Here is a 20,139-nt window from a genome sequence, read left to right as displayed (position 1 = left end):
TTATGGGCAGAGCTCCTATGTCTGCAACAACAGTATGATGAACAGAAAAGTTTCATCCAGTAAAAATGGAAGGAGAGAAAGGGAAAGAATGAAATGGAAGGAGAGGGAAAGAAAGACATGGAAAGAAAGAACATAAGAGGAGCTATGTTGGATCAGACCAGTGGGCTATCCAGTACAAAATTCTCTCATACAATGCTCCAAAAGCACCAGAATGTCCACCAGTGGGGCCAGGGCACTAGAAGCCCTCCCACTGTTGCTTCCCAGCACCAAGAATACAGACAGCATCGCTTGCAGGAAAAGGAAGGAAGGAAGGAGGGGGAACTTCCTCACCATCAGATGATCCCAGCCAGCAACAATTCTCCCCAGGGGTCATTTGGGAAAAAAATAGCTATTGGAATGCCCACTTGCCGCTCAGACCTCCCGGCGAAATCTCCCCAAAAGAGCATACTGCAAGGCACATGAAAGTTCATACCTTGAAGAACACTTCATGGGTCTAAAGTGCCAGTGGACTCCAGCTTTTCTCTTAAACACTGGGAGGAGGGAGAAGGAAGGAGAAGGCAGCCCAGCTCCTCTCTGCACAACACAGAGATGGGGGAAGGAAGGAAGCCAAACAGAGCTTTGCAGCCTATTTCAGTCTTCAAGGCTAGCTTTTCTCTGCACAACTGAGAGGGGAAGGAAGGAAGGAAGCAGACCAGAGGTCATGCTTTGCTGGGGGCGGGGCTAGCTTTGGCTTTTCTTGTGATCTGGTAGTGAGGCTTCCGTGGTCACGACCCTGCAAACAGGCTAGATGAAGTTGCTGTTCATGTAAAATATAACATCTTTATTAACCCTAATGCAGTTTTAAAGATTTTTTTTTCAAGTCACAGTTGTGAAAGAATTGTGGATTAGTTTGCTTAACATAAAACCACCATCTTCAGTTTTAGAAAATGTATTTCAGTTCTAGCTCTAGTAAATCAATATGAGACATTTGCTACACTAGAAAGTGCAGCAGCATAAGAGGCTACAAGTCTAGTTTATGTGTTAAAACTGTTTTAATGTCTCTTTATAAATTATACAGGTGATGATAAAATGGAGCACTCTTAAAAGTATACTTGACTTTAAGATTTGAAATTAGATACTATCAAGTTTTGGAACAGATATACGTTGTTAGTCTTATTTTTTAAGTTCCCCCTGTTTTTATGGCCTTAAAACATGGAAATTGATTATTAAAATAAAACATAGTTTTGGCTGTTGAAATATTGATAGTACTTTAGTATCTGCTTTAAGTAGAATGAATGAAAATGTTTTAATGTTTTTGTACATTAGGTATGTACATTTTTATTTTTTATTTTTATTGGATATATATCACACCCTCCTTGCAAGTGGGCTCATTTTTTAACTCATTTAACTATATCAAAATATTATCTTTGGAATATTTAAACATTAACAAACTTCAACAATGGATAGGAGGTAGGATTGCAGATCCAGGTTGGGAAACTCCTGGAGATTTAGAAATGTAGACTGGGGAGGGCAGGGGTCTCAGTGGGATATAATGCCATAGAGCAGAGGTGGCCAACGGTAGCTCTCCAGATGTTTTTTTGCCTACAACTCCCATCAGCCCCAGCCATTGGCCATGCTGGCTGGGACTGATGGGAGTTGTAGGCAAAAAAACATCTGGAGAGCTACCGTTGGCCACCCCTGCCATAGAGTCCACCCTCTAATCTAAAGCATCCATTATATCTCTGTAGCCTGGAGATGAGCTGTAATTCCATAGGATTCCCAGGTACCCAATGGAGGCTGGCATCCCTAATAGAAGTGGAAGAAACAAGAAATTTCACAGGTGCCCACTGAAGAAACATCAAGGATTTTCTTAAGAGTAAATACTGAGGCCATCACTCAGATATGAAGCAAGTCAGCCTGAGGATTTCAGATTATTGTTTTTAAATGCACACATTAATCTTTGGTTTGAATTTATTTATTGATCTCACACTTAACCAGTTTAGTTCTATGCACAATTATTTGAGAAGAAGCCCACACTTACTTGGGATAAGAAAGCAGCACGTGCAGCAGGTGCACTTTCACTCTGAGCATGTGCATGTCTTCTGTTCCTTTCCTTCCCCACTAAGAGGAGAGCCAATGAGGACCAGGAACTTGCTTAACTATATGTTTAAACATTTACAGTAATATATAAATGATAAACAAATCTTTACTATTTAATCTTTTAGTATTTTGCATCCTTATTGCAAATCAAAGCTCCTCTGCCATTTATTCTCAACATTTAAAAGAAATCACACTCCCTCTTGTTAACTCGAGAAGATGGACAAATGTACATTGCACAGGCACTTTGCAAAAGTGCTTCAACTGAATGCTTGCATATAATACACCACTTGCTTTAAGCTAGAGACAGGGTGGATGAGGGTTTCCAGTTATAATGTCAAGCAACCAATGACAACTCTATAATATCTAAAATTTGAGAACTTTTTTCTTTTAATAATGTGTTATTTATTCTTTTTAATTCACAGAATTTATAAACCCCCCTTTTTGCCTTCATCAGGACCACCAACATGGCTAATACATTAAAAACATACATAATAAAATCACATATTTACATATTAGACTTTAGTTCAGTAATAATGGTGGAATTCTTTATTTATCAAGTGTCAGAAAAGAAATGCTCACGCATAAGTTAAAAAAAAAATCCTGCAAAGAGGATTCATGGTAGGATTCCATTACTTGAGAAGAAAACTTGCCATATCTAAACACCCAAACAAAGTCATCTGTAGATTTAATTCTTGCTCACAGAGTGCTTATCCTTTTCTGCAAGGAAAGTTAGTGCATTTGGGGGAAAGGTGGACCGAGTTGGTGGCCATATGTAACTGTTTGCAGGACTACATTGCAATCCTTAATGGAGTACTAGAAGGGCGTTTAAAAAGTGCATGTAGGTCAGCTTTCATATGTGAACAGGTCACTTATTTTCTCCATGTGAGCATGGGACCCATGCTCTTTAACTTGTTCATAAATGATTTAGAGTTGGGAGTGAGCAGTGAAGTGGCCAAGTTTGCGGATGACACTAAATTGTTCAGGGTGGTGAGAACCAGAGAGGATTGTGAGGAACTCCAAAGGGATCTGTTGAGACTGGGTGAGTGGGCGTCAACGTGGCAGATGCGGTTCAATGTGGCCAAGTGCAAAGTAATGCACACTGGGGCCAAGAATCCCAGCTACAAATACAAGTTGATGGGATGTGAACTGGCAGAGACTGACCAAGAGAGAGATCTTGGGGTCGTGGTAGATAACTCACTGAAAATGTCAAGACAGTGTGCGTTTGCAATAAAAAAGGCCAACGCCATGCTGGGAATTATTAGGAAGGGAATTGAAAACAAATCAGCCAGTATCATAATGCCCCTGTATAAATCGATGGTGCGGTCTCATTTGGAGTACTGTGTGCAGTTCTGGTCGCCGCACCTCAAAAAGGATATTATAGCATTGGAGAAAGTCCAGAAAAGGGCAACTAGAATGATTAAAGGGCTGGAACACTTTCCCTATGAAGAAAGGTTGAAACGCTTGGGACTCTTTAGCTTGGAGAAACGTCGACTGCGGGGTGACATGATAGAGGTTTACAAGATAATGCATAGGATGGAGAAAGTAGAGAAAGAAGTACTTTTCTGGGGGGGCGGAGCGTCGCTGGTGCATGGCAGACGCGTTTTGAAGAGGCTCCTGAGCTTCCCCCCTTATGTCTAATAATTAACGACACCAGACTTTACAGTTGAAGTCCTCCTGATGGGACAGCAAACAAAAAACAGAAAGAGATCATCTTCCAAAGGTGGAAAATCGGTTGCTGACTTCTTTAAAGCAGATAACTCTGAAAAGGTTAGTCTCCCCCGTACTAGATCAGTTTCAAACATGGCCGCCAGCAATCCTCCCTCCCCGAGATTGAGCCAGGAAGACGAAGAAGCGCCTCTATGTAAGAGGGACCTAGATGGCCTGAAGGCTGATATCCATCGTTTCTTCACAGAATCGATGGAAAATTTTCTTAAACCTATTCAGTCCCGTGTGCAGGAACTCTCGGAGGAGCTGTCAGTAACAGCCAAACTGGCTGAGCAATCAGCGGAGGCCGCCATGGGGCTCAAAGAGGACATTAAAGCTATGAAAAAATATGAGTCCTTGCTGGAAAACAGAATTGCGCTGCTGGAAAACCGTTATAGAGCAGCTAACCTCAAATTTCGAGGCATAGAGGAGGGGGAGGAAAAAGGCACAGATCTACCCATATTCATAAATAAATGGCTGACAAAGGCCTTAAAAATGGAGGAGGGGTCTTCCGTCGCAATAGCAAAGGCCCATAGACTTGGTGTAATGGTGGCTGCAAAACGCGGGAGACCACGAGACATCTTAGTGAGTTTTGTTTTCCCAAAAACAAGAGACATGATTCTGAGAGAGGTGAGGCTGAATGGGGCACTTCTCTTTAAAGGAAAAAAAGTGTTGGCTCTACTTGATTTACCCCCTGAAGCCCTGATGAAGCGAAGGAGACTCAAGCCCTTTGTTGCAAAGCTGCACTCAGCAAATGTACGCTTTAGATGGAGTCCGTCGTCGGACATTTTAGTTTTCAAAAATGGCGTGATGCACAAAGCTTACAACGTTGAAACTGGGAAAGAACTAATGAACTCCTTAGCACTAAAACTGTCTCCTGCTGAAGAAGAAGCCCTATCAAATGAGGAAGACTCTGGAGAAAATGCATCAAACGAAATATAACTGACTTAAATTGTACTTTTGTTTTAAAATAACATCAGCAGTCTTTATTTGTTTTTGGCGCCATTTCCGTTAATGTTTGATTTAGGAGAGACGGTACTTTGGCGCCCTTTGAAGCAGCGCGTTCGGCGGCTCAGCACTCATTTTTTTGAATATTTAGTTACATGGTGCCTAATCGGTATATTAGTATAATAGTGGCAGGAGTGCCAGTGATATGTTTGGGCATAAGTAAGAAAGATGTAATATTCCTTACTGGAGTAACTGTAGTGGAGTGCTATGAAGGAGCTTTTTATGTATGGTATTTTTTGATTGCCTGACTGTTTTGGGTCTGAAGTCTGTTTAATTAAAATAGTATTTTGTGGGTGATGTTCTGTGAGAGATGTGCGCGTGGGTGAATTGGTAACTGAGGCTGTTAGGGGGGCGGAAGTGAGAAGGTGTGACTGGCAGGATGGTGTTTATATGTGGTATAAGGTGAGGGAGGGAGTGTAGGATGAGAATGCGTGTACTGAATGAAATGAATAAGTGTGTAGTTGAGTGAGTGAGGGAATTCTTTATGTTAAAATAACTAATGAAATATCTGGGGTGGGATGCTATTAATGAATTGCTCTTTATATCTAGACACTGAGAGGGAAATCTGCTAAGCATATACTGGGTGGAGTTTGAGTGAATGACTATGGTTATGTGTGGCTGGTTTTTATCCTGATGATTGCACTCTAAAATATTCTTTTTAAAGCTTTAACTTTCTACTCTGTATGCTCAGCATCTTTAGAAGCTCCTGGAAGATCTGAGCCAATGTTATTTCTTGGAAGAGAACCTTGAACACTGTTGGATATTGTTTGCTGTTCATAATCTGACCACAATGTCAAAGAAGTTTGGATATGTATTTTTCTTTTCTTTCTCTTTTCATGGGGGGGGGGGGGTGACGGAGCTTTAATACTTAGATTGTGTACGTAAATAGCTATACTTATTGCTCCCCAGTTGGAGTTAAGCAGTTTCACGTTAAGGGAGTACCTTGCGTACTTCTCCCTTGTTCTCCTAACATTGGGGGTTGGTGAAACTACTCCTCTGAAGTGGGGGAGTTGTGTTTCTTGTTATATATATAATTTAACTGTTGGGTGAAGCCCTTTTTATTTGGGTGCATTGCCTGGTTCTTTTAATATTTAGGTGTTGGGTGCTTTTGAACCCAGAATAGAGGGTGAGAGTGTATTTGGACTCATTACTTATTTAACCTCTTTGAAACCCTCTCTATTTAAGTTGGGGGGGGGGGGTAGGGAAAATTTGGAATATTTTTGTGTTTCCCTTTTTGTATTAACTGTTTGTTAAGAGTTGGGCTTTTTGACCCAGGTTAGTTTTGTATGGTTAGATGGCTGGTCACATCAAAATAGCCTCATGGAATTGTAGGGGGTTTAAAAATCCTATAAAACGTAAACGCATCTCTAATTATTTGGAAAAGAAAAAACTCAATATTGTATGTTTACAGGAAACTCACATCAAGGAAAAAAAGATCCATATCCTTAAATCGCGGTGGTTTGTCCAATCCTTCCAGGCTCCAGGTACCTCGAAAGCGAGAGGGGTAGCTATACTAATTTCAAAACACACTCCTTTTGTCTGCTCTCAAACAAAGCTAGACCCTAAGGGAAGATTTTTATTCGTCAAAGGGACACTAGATGGGGTACCTACTACAATCGCCTCAATTTATGCCCCAAATTCTGGACAGATTGACCTTCTTGAGAATGCGTTCTTGGAGCTGCAAAACTTCCAAGAAGGCAATGTACTGATTGGTGGGGACCTTAATTTGGTGATAGATCCTTTATTAGATAAATCAAACCAGCATGGATCTGTCAAGAGACATACCCCCTATTCTCCAGCCCTAGGTACGCTTCTTAGTAAATTTAAGTTAGTTGATACCTGGCGTAATCTACACCCTACGGTGAGAGACTATTCTTTTTTCTCACCGGTACACGACTCTTATTCGAGAATCGACTTCCTACTTGTATCACAGTCAATAATCAATAGTATTGTGAATGCAGATATTGACATTAGGAATATCTCGGATCATTCTTTGGTGGAATGTGAAATACTAGCCCAGGATTCTGATGGGAAGGGACCCAACTGGTCTTTGAATAAACTGTTATTGTCTAATGAAGAGGCTCGTCTGAGGATAGAGAAGCAAATACAGACGTATTTTGACCTCAATGCCAACTGTGGGGTTCCCCAGACGATTGTTTGGGACACTTTCAAAGCGGTTATGAGAGGCAATCTCATTTCCCTTTCCTCAGCATGCAATAAAGCTCGTAGGAAAACCATCACTGACCTGACCTTACGTATTGCAGAGCTCCAAAACAAGCACCAGAAATTTTGGGGGAAAAAAACTTTAAGAAAATTAGATCAAGTAAGGAAGCAATTAGAGCTTCTAGAGTCTTCCTCTGTTCAGAAGAAATGCATGTATCTTAAGCAAAGATATATAACTAAGTCCTCCAAATCAATCAGATTCTTGAAATTCCGTATAGCACAAAATAAATCCTCAAACCCTATTCATGCTATACGTGACTCCAAAGGAGTCCTTCATTCTTCGTTGAAGGAAATTTCAAGGGGTTTTTTTGAATATTACAAAAATCTCTATGAATCTGGAAATCCCAGTTGTCAGAATATTGAAACATTTAAGATCTATTAATTTCAACTCCATTCTTACAACTGATCATGCAGAATTTCTGGACAGACCTTTTAATTTGACGGAGCTGACTGCAGTTCTTTCAAAAGTTAAAAACAATAAAGCCACCGGTAGGGATGGCTTCCCATCAGAATTTTATAAATTGTTTAAATCCTCATTATTGAACCCCCTCCTTGAAACTTGCAATACAGTCTTGAAGGAAGGGAAGCTACCCCCCAGTTGGTTGGAGTCCCGAATGATTCTTATCCCCAAACAGGGCAAGGACAAGCTCAATCCGGCTTCTTATCGCCCCATTTCAGTTCTAAACCACGACTTCAAAATTTTTTCAACTTTATTAGCGGAACGGTTAAAAAAAATCATCACACACTATATACACCCTGACCAAGCAGGATTCATACCTGGCCGTTCCATTACGGACAACATCCGCAAATCTCTAAATTTGATACATTGGGCAAAATTGAACACGTCCCCCTCTTTGATTCTTTCGTTAGACGCCGAGAAGGCATTCGATAAGGTGGAGACTAACTATTTAAAAACTTTATTGCAATTTATGAATTTTGGCCCAGGTTTCCTTAGAGCAATAACTGCAATATACAGTGCCCCATCGACTCAAATACTTACAAACTCCTTCAGATCGGAGGAATTATATTTATTTAGAGGCACCCGTCAGGGATGTCCCTTGTCCCCATTATTATTTGCTCTTTCCGTAGAGCCCTTTGCCTCGCTTATTAGGAACTCCCCAGAAATTTCCGGCATCCAAATTGATAAGTCTGAATACAAAATAAGTCTTTTTGCCGACGATATGGTTTTCTATTTAACTAACCCCCTTTCTTCTTTAAGGCACCTCAGAACTAATTTAGATAAATTTAGTAACCACTCTGGCTTTTCTATTAATTTTACCAAGTCAGAAATTTATCCCATTAACCTCCCCACAAGTCTCCAGGTACAGATTAAAACTTCTCAACCCTTCAAATGGGTAACCAAAACATGGAGACACCTTGGTATTCAGATCCCATTACACTTGGAAAAACTATATCAAGCCAATTATGGTCCCCTTTGCAGCTCTATGGCCGATACTTTAAGAGAATGGTCTAAATTAAACTTTTCATTACTAGAGAAAATTGATCTCCTTAAATCTTTTTTATTACCGCGGTTGCTGTTTTTATTTCAAAACTTACCAATTCCGGTACCCAAAAAAGAACTCTCCAAATGGCAATCGCTCTGGTCATCCTTTCTGTGGAGCAACCGTAAACCTAGAATTGCTCTATCGCTGTTGGCTAAACCCTATAATATGGGAGGTCTGGCTGTTCCACTAGTGGATAAATACTTTTTGGCCGCACAATTGAGAGTTATTGTTTTATATGCTTCCCCATACTCTAACCCGGCATGGGTACAAATTGAAAAGGCTAGCATACCTAACTTACTCTCACATGAGTTCATTTGGTGCTCGAGAGCAGACAGAAGAGAGTATACCATCTCAAACCCTTTTCTGAAGTTCACCCTACAGCTTTGGGACCAATGGAGGAATGTTATCTCTCCAGCTTCATCACCAGTAATGGCATTCCTAGGCCAATCTTGGTTCCCCCCGGGTAGAGACAAGACTCAATTTAGAATTTGGAGGGAGAATAACATTTTTAAACTCACGGATATTACAATCAATGGGAAATTGTGTTCTCACCCTCAATTGGAAAATAAAATCAAGGCCTCTATTCCGTGGTTTCAGTATCTTCAGGTGCACCATGCATTGCATCAAGTAATACCTATTGTAATGCACAACAGACCACTAAACCCGGTTGAGAAACTGATAAAAAAAGGCATCTCCTCTATTAAAGGTGTTATTTCTTTGCTATATACCCTTTTAAATCAAAATATTTGGAACTGCTCCTCCAACCAGCAAAACAATTGGCAAAAAGACTGTCTAATTTCAATAAATGACGACCAATGGAGTAAGCTCTGGTTATCTCCTTTATTTAAATCCAAATCACTTTATTTTCGACTTCAAAATTATAAAATATTCGCAAGATGGTATGCGACTCCCCATAGACTTTTTAAGGGCAAGGCAAAGGCTGATCCATTATGTTGGAAAGGTTGCGGTCAACTGGGTACATTCGTCCACTGTTGGTGGGAATGTCCGATGGTAAATAAATTCTGGAAATCTATCCTGGAAATAATATCGAAAATAATAGGGGTTAGTATTCCATTTACGCCCGCAGTGGTTCTATTAAATCTATGGCCTGACCAGGAGCTTTCTACCTTAAAGCAGGAACTAGTCGCATTACTTTTACTTGCTGGTAAGATAACTATAGCCACTTATTGGAAACAACCTAATTGCCCCCCACTCCAGAATTGGTGTAACAAGGTGTGGGATGTACTAATCCATGACAAGATGATAACAACTATAATATTGCTAGACAATGTAAGGGCGGGTGACTGGTTCTTACAAAAATGGTTTTACTTCCTTGAGTACGTGAATAGTGCTGATACCATATTTGGGAAACTACCGGCTAAATATTTGAACTTTATGATTTATTAACCTTTGACTGTCTGTAACCCTCAGCCTAATGACCTACTGGCATTTATACAGCATTTGTTGTATTTGCATCCAAATGCTAACTAGAAATATCTGATGTGACGGTTCATACAAAGTTTTTGTTGTGATTCCCTATGATAGGGAATGTTATTTGTAAAAAATTCCTTCTTTTTTCAATAAAATTTAAATTATAAAAAAAAAAAGAAGTACTTTTCTCCCTTTCTCACAATACAAGAACTCGTGGGCATTCGATGAAATTGCTGAGCAGACAGGTTAAAACGGATAAAAGGAAGTACTTCTTCACCAAAAGGGTGATTAACATGTGGAATTCACTGCCACAGGAGGTGGTGGCGGCCACAAGCATAGCCACCTTCAAGAGGGGTTTCGATAAAAATATGGAGCAGAGGTCCATCAGTGGCTATTAGCCACAGTGTGTATGTGTGTGTGTGTGTATATATATATATATAATTTTTTGGCCACTGTGTGACACAGAGTGTTGGACTGGATGGGCCATTGGCCTGATCCAACATGGCTTCTCTTATGTTCTTATGTACTGAGTATAAAACCATGTAGATGTGCTGCGTGAACACAGGCTATATGTGTATACAACCAGCAACTGCTATTTACATCATGGCACTGATGTTTCTGTGACTGCCATGATTATGGAAATGATCCTCATGACCTTGTACATGGAAATTAATGCACTTACAAAATAAGCAGTGAACTCATGTGTATGAACCATTTCTAATCACTTTTGTTTGTATTTTTATCACATTACAATGATGAGCTTTTTTGATAAGTATTGTAAGAAATATACAGATCATAGATTTTTGAACATCTTGGTGTTAGCAAGCTAAATTTAACTTGCTAGACAAATTGCATTAGGTAATTTATATGCTGTGAAATTTAGATCCGATTAAAATTCATTAGCAAAATCCTAAAATAGTTTTTTTTAATACATGAAACTGAAGGTGAAATCTATTCTATGGTACAGTTGAAAGTAAACCCTAACATGTATCTATATTCAAGTTATGTACTGCCTGGTTTTGCTGGTAAGTACATATAAATATGTAATGTCTGGGTTCTTTTGAAATAGTCTTGCCTTAATTCTCTTGTTTTGATAAGAAATTTGGGGTACATTCCTTTAAGAGCATTTTTGAATCTGAAATAGTCCCTAAAGACTGCATATGATGATTTCATGTTTTAAGTTTGTAGAAGTGTGGCTGTTAAAATTGAGCAGAATTTTCCCCCTCCCCCCTTACACATTGGATCCTTAGTTTTGGAATGTCTTCTCTGTCTGACTAATGTCTTAACATATAAACTTTGTGTGTGTGTGTGTTTTTAGGCTGGAGGCAAGGCTGGCAAGGACAGTGGAAAGGCCAAGGCGAAAGCAGTGTCTCGCTCACAAAGAGCTGGACTTCAGGTAATACAGTCAGATTTTATTCAAATTTCTTGAGCAGTATTGCTACATTGTTTTTACAACAATTGTAACATTGTATGCTCTGCTTTATATAACTAGAAGTTTGCATAAACAGGAGGTTCTGATTCATAAGTCTTCCTTTAACTCCCAGGTAAATCTGGGAGTTAATAGCAGTGCTCACTGTTATTAGCAGAGTAACAAAACACAGGTTTCTCCATTAAATGGTGGACTCCCCAAGTATGCAAAAAAAAAAGCTTGTAAATAAAAAACATCTATTTTAATGTCAGCTAATAGAAGCATGGAGGGAAAATTGGTCTGCTAAAGTCCCTAGCAGTTGCGGGGGGGGGGGGGTTGATGACATGCATCCCCTAACCTTAATTCACCCTCTCTGCCAGTCGAAGATACTGTAAGCTTCTAAAGACTCTTGCCACTGTGAAACCAAGAATCCCAGTTAAGGAAGTAATTAGGACTGGAGGAAATGTGTTGGGATGGTGTCATGACTGCATACAGTGTTGGGAGGAGCAGGTTCAAATCTGAATCTGCCTTGAGTGACCTTGGGCTCTTCTTTTTCTCCCTATTTTATTCATTTTTCTTTTATTTCAGATTCTTAACCTAAAATACCTTTTACAAGTCGTCATTAAAGGAAAGGAATGGGTGCCTTTTTTCAAGAGGGGTGGGTGGGTGGGTGTGTATGTAGCAACCTCTGAGGAAAGCTACAAAAAGATTACATTGTTTGCTAGCACCCCATGACTTCCAATTGAGATCAGTGCTTGAAAAAAATCCTCATTTTTTGTACAGCTGATAATTGTATGCAGATTTTTTAAAAATTGACTTTATCCAGAAAAAGCCTTATGAATACAAATGTTTCTTTGCTTCTAAAATTTAGCAACTACTATTCTAGCAGCAATGATGCCAGACACTCTCTGTTGTCCTGAATTATGTCTCAGGGTTGTTGTCAGGATCCCATGTACATTGTCATGAAGGAAGGGTAGAATAGTCTGGAGTCAAGCATCTATCTAATTGCAAACACGCACAAAGACTTTTTCAGTTATAAAGAAAGCAGAGCTTTGCTCTTTTGTACTGTTTTAACTGTCTTGCAATCGGGACTGAAAACAAAATTAGGGTGCATGCTGTGAAATTCTGTCTCCCCTCCCTAGCTCCCTATAATGTACTGTTCAAGTCCAGTGCTAGATTAGTTTCCTCCAGCAGTTAGAAGAACTGTTGTTATAATAATATAAGATGGCTGAAGTTCAGGGCCCAGTGAACAAGAAGCAACTTGTGTAGTTGAGCAGTAAATAGTACTGTTGTGCTTCCCCCATCACCACCTTGTGATTCCTGACAGACTTCAATTTGTATTTTATTAGCATACATCAGTGTTTTATAACTAGTTAAATTGTAGTGGGCTTATTCTTTACTGGTCTTAACTATGTTTTTCAGTCAAGAGAAGAATTTCTAGGAAAAAGAGCAGCAACAAATGGCCAATTTCCATGGAAAATTTTCTCTTCTTAGCCAGTTTATTTATTACCTTGAGCTCTCCCAAGCCAGCTTAGTAACAGCTTTTAAAAAAATGAATTGGTAGTTTAAAAAAACCCAAAAAACCAAAGGAATAGCTGAGATGTCTCCTCCTCCCCCCCCCCTTTTCTCTGCTCCCTTTCCATAGTTAGGCATAGTAGGCCAGGCAGTGTTTTGTTTTTATAATACTCCTATTTTGATTGCCCTAGATTTGGGGGAAATTCATGAGGGGTGGTCTGATTGCTTACTGGGGTGTCCAAGCTGCAGCAACTGCCAGACTGCAGGCCTTTTTCATCTGGCCCTTGCAGAAAAGATGCTGGAGCTGGAAGAAGTCAGCCAGGTGTGGAATAGGTTCTAGTGTAGATTAATGCCCATTTAATTTGGGCTGCTACTACTTTAGTGGGCCATATTCACTGGCAGATGTCTGTAGAGCCACAACCTTGCCACCAGTCCATATGTATGGAAAACACTATCAAGTGAACACCTGATCTTCAGCGGATGCAGCTTTTCAAAGGAAGGCACTGTAGGGTGTCCATAATTTGTAACCGTAGTTAGGCTCTTTAAGGACTCTCCATCAGTACAGTAGGTTTTGTAAATTTCAGAGATCCCCCCCTTCCTAGGGAGTTTAGCTTACCGCTGCATTGTGTTGGGGAACTGCCTGATCTACCCATATCATTGGCAGGTACCCTAAAAACCTGGATTGCATCTGGCTTTCTTCAGTGTCTTGAAGGGTCTCCTTAATGCCAGTATCTATTCTCTGTATGGAGAGTGGCTGCTTTTACTTTTCACTGTTAAACTGTTGTTTTCTTTCTTCTATTAGTTTGTGTTAAGGAGTTACTGTTGTTGTTAAAGATTCCTTTGGTTTGTCACAGAAGGAAGTCCTATTCCCCTGGAACAAAGCCTATTGTCCAACTAGGGGACTTCCTTCAGATGTTAAAATTGTCCTGCTCCAGATAAGAATAGAGATGTATAGATAGGTTAACAAAATCCGGATTTTTGCTGAAACACTTTCTTCTTGGGAAGGAATATGTTTATCACATTACAGAAAATGAATAGTGTATCTGTTACTATTCATTATAATTCTCTAAAGACTGCATCAGTATTACTTATTTTCACCAGCTTATGAAACTTCAATAACTACTTGTTGAATTTCATTGGAAATATATTAATTTAACATAGTACGTAGCTCTATGGAAATTATTATGTGCCTTAGAGTAATGGCACACAATCTTTTTTAGCACTGTGATTAATCTCTTAGAGGTCAATGTTGGATTGGCCATCATTATTGATAGCCCTGCTGTCAGGCAACCCTGGGCTCTAAGAAAGACTGAAATTTTTACAGCCATTCTTTTCTGATCTTAGTTTTAGGAAAGCATAGGCAGTAACAACAACAGTGCATCACTTGGCACTGGAGAGCCAGTTTGGTGTAGTGGTTAAGTGTGCGGACTATTATCTGGGAGAACCAGGTTTGATTCCCCACTCCTTCACTTGCACCTGCTGGAATGGCCTTGGGTCAACCATAGCTCTGGCAGAGGTTGTCCTTGAAAGGGCAGCTGCTGTGAGAGCCCTCTCCAGTCCCACCCACCTCACAGGGTGTCGGTTGTGGGGGAGGAAGGTAAAGGAGATTGTGAGCCACTCTGAGATTCAGAGTCTTCTTCATTGACTGGTCTGTAAAAACTATAGTTCAGGTCCTAACTACAAATTACTTATAGGGAAGATTACCATATTAAGTGTATCATTTTCTCTATAAAAGGTTCACAGATTCACTGTTCAGACCTTGTAGTAGGCTCTGACCATAAATGCTGAACAGGTCTGTCTTCTTTCAGTTCCCAGTGGGCCGTATCCATAGACACTTGAAGACTCGCACCACAAGCCATGGACGGGTTGGTGCTACAGCTGCTGTGTACAGTGCTGCAATTCTTGAGTACCTTACTGCTGAGGTAATAATCTGGAGCCCTGCTGGCACTTCAGAAGTTCCATCGTTCAGCTGATCTTTTTTCCTTAAAACCTGGATCAAATAATTGTTTGATCCTTAATAGCTAATAAACTCTAGTATGGGTTGTTTGTATACCTTCTCTTTAATCAGGCTTGATACAAAAGGTAAATGACTCACCAAATATTCCATGAAGCCAACAATGCCATATTGAATTATGACAGTAATCACAACTGCTTGACCTACAACAGAGTGAGGGAAAGCTTTTTTCTGTTTTTCTTTTTTTACTGACCATAACTTCAGGTTTCAAAAACAGGTAGACTTCTGTTTTTTAGCTGCTTTTACTTGCCCCTTCTGGTTTAATCTCATTTTTAGGTTTAAATTAACTTTAATGTTTCTGAATAAAAGTTTTTTTGTAAAACTATTAGGGAATCTTTTCTTTCCATCTGACTAAGTAAACAACTATCATACCTCTCAACAGAATAAACTATCTTGTGCACTTCAGGAGAAGGCAGAACTTCCTTCAGGATCACCAGCCAATTTAACCTAGAGAAGACACTTTACAGTTCTAAGCATAGGATCCATTGTACTATGAGCAGAGCCCTATTATCCAGCCTGTGAAGTCAATCTTTGTCCTCTAAGACCTCTGACATCTTTGGCTATAAAGAAATTCTTTGGGGAAAGGAAAGAAACTTTTTCCCTAGAAAGAAAATAGTTTTTAAAAATTTTTATTCAGAATAACACTGAAGTTAATTTAAACCTAAAAATAAAATTAAATCAGAAGAGGCAAGTAAACCCAAACAGTTACTTAAATGTATCTTATTTATTTTGAAACTAATCATGTTATTTATTGATTAACTTAGGATGTAACTTTTATTTTATAGTGGTACATTCAAGTATTTCATGTTACTAAGTGTCACTAAATAATCAAGTTTTCAATAGGCAGCATTAAGTTTTCTGGGTACCTGTTGGAGCAAAGGAGAAATGTCATTTTAAAACACACACCAGGAAAATTAATTTTATAAAATCATGATATTTAATGTTAAACAGAACATTTATAGTAAATTGTAGTTGTAGATGTATTCTAGTGTATATGTTTTGATTCCAAAAGCCAATAAAAGGACTGAAATAAAAATGCTTTTAGAAGCTATGCTAATTCAGATGTGGGCTGGTGAGGGATGAGATTAATTTTTCCTCCATTGGGTTTTGCCATTCAAAACAAAATCCTCCCCCACTTGTTAGCATCAAAAGGAGAAGAGAGGCAGTTCTGCCTGTCTGTTTTCCTTTAAGGGCTAAAAGTAAAGGGTGGTGGTTTCAGCTGGCAAAACTTCATCAGGCAAAATTTAAACCCCTGTTCTTCTCCTTGCTTTCTCCCCCTGGCATGGTCTCATCTTTGGAACTGTACCGATAGGGAGTAGTACTCAGTATTTGTTCTGTCTAACTGTGTCTTCCATTGCAAATTGTAATGTGTTATTCTGTTGTTTTACTATTTTACTCAATCAGAATCTATTATGCAACAAGCTCACTGCATGGTTAATATGTTTGTAGCAGCTGTAATATATCATCTTGAACCTTTAAGATAGATATTTGTTCTAGAGGCCTAAAATTATTCTAGATATTTGTTCTAGAGGCCTAAAATTATTTTAGTATCTCAGTATAAGAAAGTAGGTCCATGTTTCAAATAGTACAAGATAAGCTTTGTTTTCCAAAAACAGATGAAGTTGTACCCTTTAAACAGCTTCCTATTTCAGTCTCTCCTTTCTCCTGACAGGTTTTGGAATTGGCAGGTAATGCTTCCAAGGATCTCAAGGTAAAGCGTATCACTCCTCGTCACTTGCAGCTTGCTATTCGTGGTGATGAGGAATTGGATTCCCTTATTAAAGCTACAATTGCCGGTGGAGGTATGTAGTCAAAGCATTTCTGAAATGATTAGATTACTGTTGATTACAGATTATCAAATGGAAGTTTTTCACAGTATACTTGTATATACATGGTAAAATGCGAATCTGAAACATCCTGTCAAAAAGTGAGAAGTTAGTTAATTCCTGGATTTTTGTGTATGTTGGGATGTGCATAAAATTCCCCTCATTACTTGACAGAACAGTAGTTGGTTTAGCTGTGAGAAACTGCTCAACTGTGGTAAATGATTGCTGTTTGTATTTGACTGTATGACATAGTTATAAATGGTCATACTTATTAACGTGACTCCAAGTCGCTGCTTCAGATGCAGCTTTGTGACAGAAATGGGTTGAGATGTGTTCTTTGCTGTGAGTTTTTCAAAATATGCTAATATGTTAAACAGCCATTTGTTTCTAAATGGTGTTACTCTTGACAGAAAAATAGAGTCACTCTCATGGTAATGCTTTTTGCATCACCAGTGTCCTGCACATCAATCCTTGAACACCTTTTTACAAAATAATATTATTTTTAATTAGGGCTACCACAGTAGATCAGGGAGTGAGAGATATATTTTCATGATACATCCCTCACAGCCCAGTTGTCTGCATGTCATGAAGAAAACCTAACCTGAGAAGAAAATCTTGTTTTGTTTTGTTTTTTTAAGTTTGTGTAGTAATTCTTCTCAGTTGTGTATTTTCTTTTGACAGAGCCAGATCAGTCCCAAAAACTAACATTAAATGAAAGACAACTGCTTGTTACTTTCTGTGATGTGTTCACACGGGATTTTGGTAGACATTTGCACTGTTGAGAGTATAACTTGAACACCTCAGAGCTTGCAAAATGTGGTGCTTTTAGCTTGTGAAGGGAACTGGAAAAGAAGGTAACAATGTGAATGGCTGCCAAAAGTCAACTGCTAATTCTGATCCATTATTCTCTTTGCAGGTGTAATTCCTCACATCCACAAGTCTCTGATTGGAAAGAAGGGACAGCAGAAAACTGCATAGAGAAGAGTTTTAAACAGCCCTCTTCCTCCCTGTCATTGTACTGTAACTGGGACAGAAGAAATATGGGGATATGTGGAATTTTTTAAAAAATAGTTAAATGGAAGAGCATAGACAATTGACTGTAGACTTAAAACATTTGTATGTTCTTTAGATTCAAAGTTGACAAAAAAAAGTACCTTGTTATGTGGCAGCAATTTGTGTGTTGATTGGCTAGGTTTCTCCCATGTGTTTTATACAAAAATGGAACTGATAAAACCATTTTTTACAAAATTTGTTTTGTGTGTCATTCTGGTGGTGTGACAAGTCAATGTGGTCGAGACTCCATATCTTAGCTATAAAGCTGGTGCCTTCAAATCCTGTTGAGCATTGTTTTTTTAAAAAATAAATCTCTTCCCAATTTGCAGTCTTTAACATTGCCACATTTATGATTGGGTTGCCTTTTTCTTTGACTTAGGTAATTGAGGTAGCCATATGGAATCAACAGCTAGAATTTAATTTAACCTGGAAGAATGTGCAGTTTAATAATAATGCAACACTTTTACAGAGGTATCAGATAGCAAAAGGTATGTTCCAGTACATAACATGTTGGTTTCTGCTTTAGTTAATGCTTAGATGTGCTATAAATTATTTATAGTTCTCAGTTACTCAGTAGTTATAAAGGCACTGGTACATAAATTAAAACCATTAAATGTATCCAAGTTATTACTTCTGCAACAAAATGCTACACTAGTGATGCTGCCATTATAATGGCAACTTTATTGTTATTTGATTACTAGTATTGGGTTTTTCAAAATATGCTAATGTGTTTAACAGCCATTTGTTTCTAAATGGTGTTGATCTCGACAGAAAAACAGAGTTTGAAAAAACCCAATACCAGTATTATAGTGGCAACTTTATTGATATTTGATTACTGGTTTGACCCTACACAGTATAATAACTTTGGGGCAGGGTATACATATTAGCAAACTCTGAATTAATTTTCCTGCAGATGTTGTTAATCTGGCTAGTTCATACAGTACAATTGCAAGCATACTGGTGACACATTATAATGGCAGAATTAGACTTGTTTTATAAATACTTGTGCTCAAGTTCCCCTGGCATGTCAGTGTCTGTCCATAAATAACTGTATCAACTCATGAGTTATTATTTCATATGGAAACTAATGTCCAGAAGCACTTTGACTTAAAACTACTATAAGAGATGCAGTTTTTAAGTTAGAGACTTGTCAGAAGTTTTGGGAAGGAACTTTCTGAATGAATTAGGCCATATAAAGTGGGGCTTTAGCTGCATCTCTGTTGCTCACTATCTTAGATTTCTGTCCACTATCTTCTGTTATAATAATGATCATTTAAAATGTATGCCAGGTTCTGGTCAAGGAGGACTAAGGATATACCTTGTGAATACAGATAAAGATTTCAGAATCAGCAAGCAGAGGCTGGTGGTGGCACTTAAGATGAGAAGAAGTTATATTCTTCCCATGGCCCATTTTTTTATTGGTTTGTACAAGACAACAAAAATGATCACTTTAATCAGTGTTTTCAGAAACTTCTTTTACTAAAAGGTGCAGTGGTATAACAAGATGATAAGATAGAAAAGTGGCATATTCAATTAGGGAAGTGTAGATTGTAAAACGGTATTTATTGACTTGAGTTTCAAGAATGGCACCCTGCGGAACAATAAGCAACTATAAGACAGACAAGACTGCTTGTCTGTCACCAGCCTTCAGTAATAAGCATCCTACTTTCAGTCTGTCTCTGACAGACTGAAAAACAGTGAATTCATTGCTTATTAGGGACTGGTTCTCTAAGAAGTAAACAAGAAAGGAAAACTCATGTTGGTGTGCATCCTTACGAAGAGAAGATTGGTGTGAGGAGTTGTCCTTTATTCTTGTTCTGTGTTGAAGAGCAGAATCCTGTTGCAAGACTTTCTTGTGAGCAGAGTGCTTCAGTCTATGATATTTGACCCACAGAACTGCCAGATCACAAGTGAATTACTTTCCTGTAAGACTGGATTGGTCATAAGCAGTGAAAATGAGTGCCTGTCAGTTTTTCAGGAATAGGTGTGAAGTCTTTCTCTGATGTCTTCTTTACACCTTTATCCTCTGAAGAAATGCACTGTAAAAGCATAAGAATTCTTCAGCAATCACTGGTGCATCTTCAGCTTTCCATTCCCTCTTGTTCTTACCATGTCTTCTTTTTGCAGAAATCATACTTGGTTTCCCACAAACAAAAGTATTGTTTGGCAGGGGTATAGAGCCAAACTGGAAGCAAATGGAGTTCCACAGAAGCAGCTACATCTGCAGTTAAATCCACAGGAGTTCTAGGGTATTCTCTTCCAGTAGTCCGTGTGATTTAGTTCAAGGAAATACTCAAAGCATGCACCTAAAGTTTTAGCTTACTTCTGCCACTTGTGCATGCACAGCATAAATTAGGTATATGGCCTAATTCT

The 20,139-nt window shown here is 38.8% G+C and overlaps 1 protein-coding gene across 1 annotated transcript in view; it reads left to right on the top strand.

The window, feature by feature from the left end:
* LOC132580633 (histone H2A.V) overlaps positions 1-17,961 on the top strand; it is a 33,077-nt gene extending 15,116 nt beyond the window's left edge. The window contains exons 2-5 of the mRNA XM_060251605.1: positions 11,269-11,346; positions 14,682-14,795; positions 16,560-16,689; positions 17,630-17,961. Of these exons, the coding sequence (XP_060107588.1) occupies positions 11,269-11,346; positions 14,682-14,795; positions 16,560-16,689; positions 17,630-17,691 (384 nt within the window). The 3' untranslated portion in view covers positions 17,692-17,961. The remainder of the gene's footprint in view (positions 1-11,268; positions 11,347-14,681; positions 14,796-16,559; positions 16,690-17,629) is intronic.
* The last annotated feature ends 2,178 nt before the right edge of the window (positions 17,962-20,139 follow it).

This window comes from Heteronotia binoei, chromosome 12 (genome assembly GCF_032191835.1).
Source record: "Heteronotia binoei isolate CCM8104 ecotype False Entrance Well chromosome 12, APGP_CSIRO_Hbin_v1, whole genome shotgun sequence".
NCBI classification, from domain to species: Eukaryota; Metazoa; Chordata; class Lepidosauria; order Squamata; family Gekkonidae; genus Heteronotia; species Heteronotia binoei.
The sequence above is the reverse complement of the archived record's forward strand: the minus strand, read 5'-3'. Positions and strand labels throughout refer to the sequence as shown.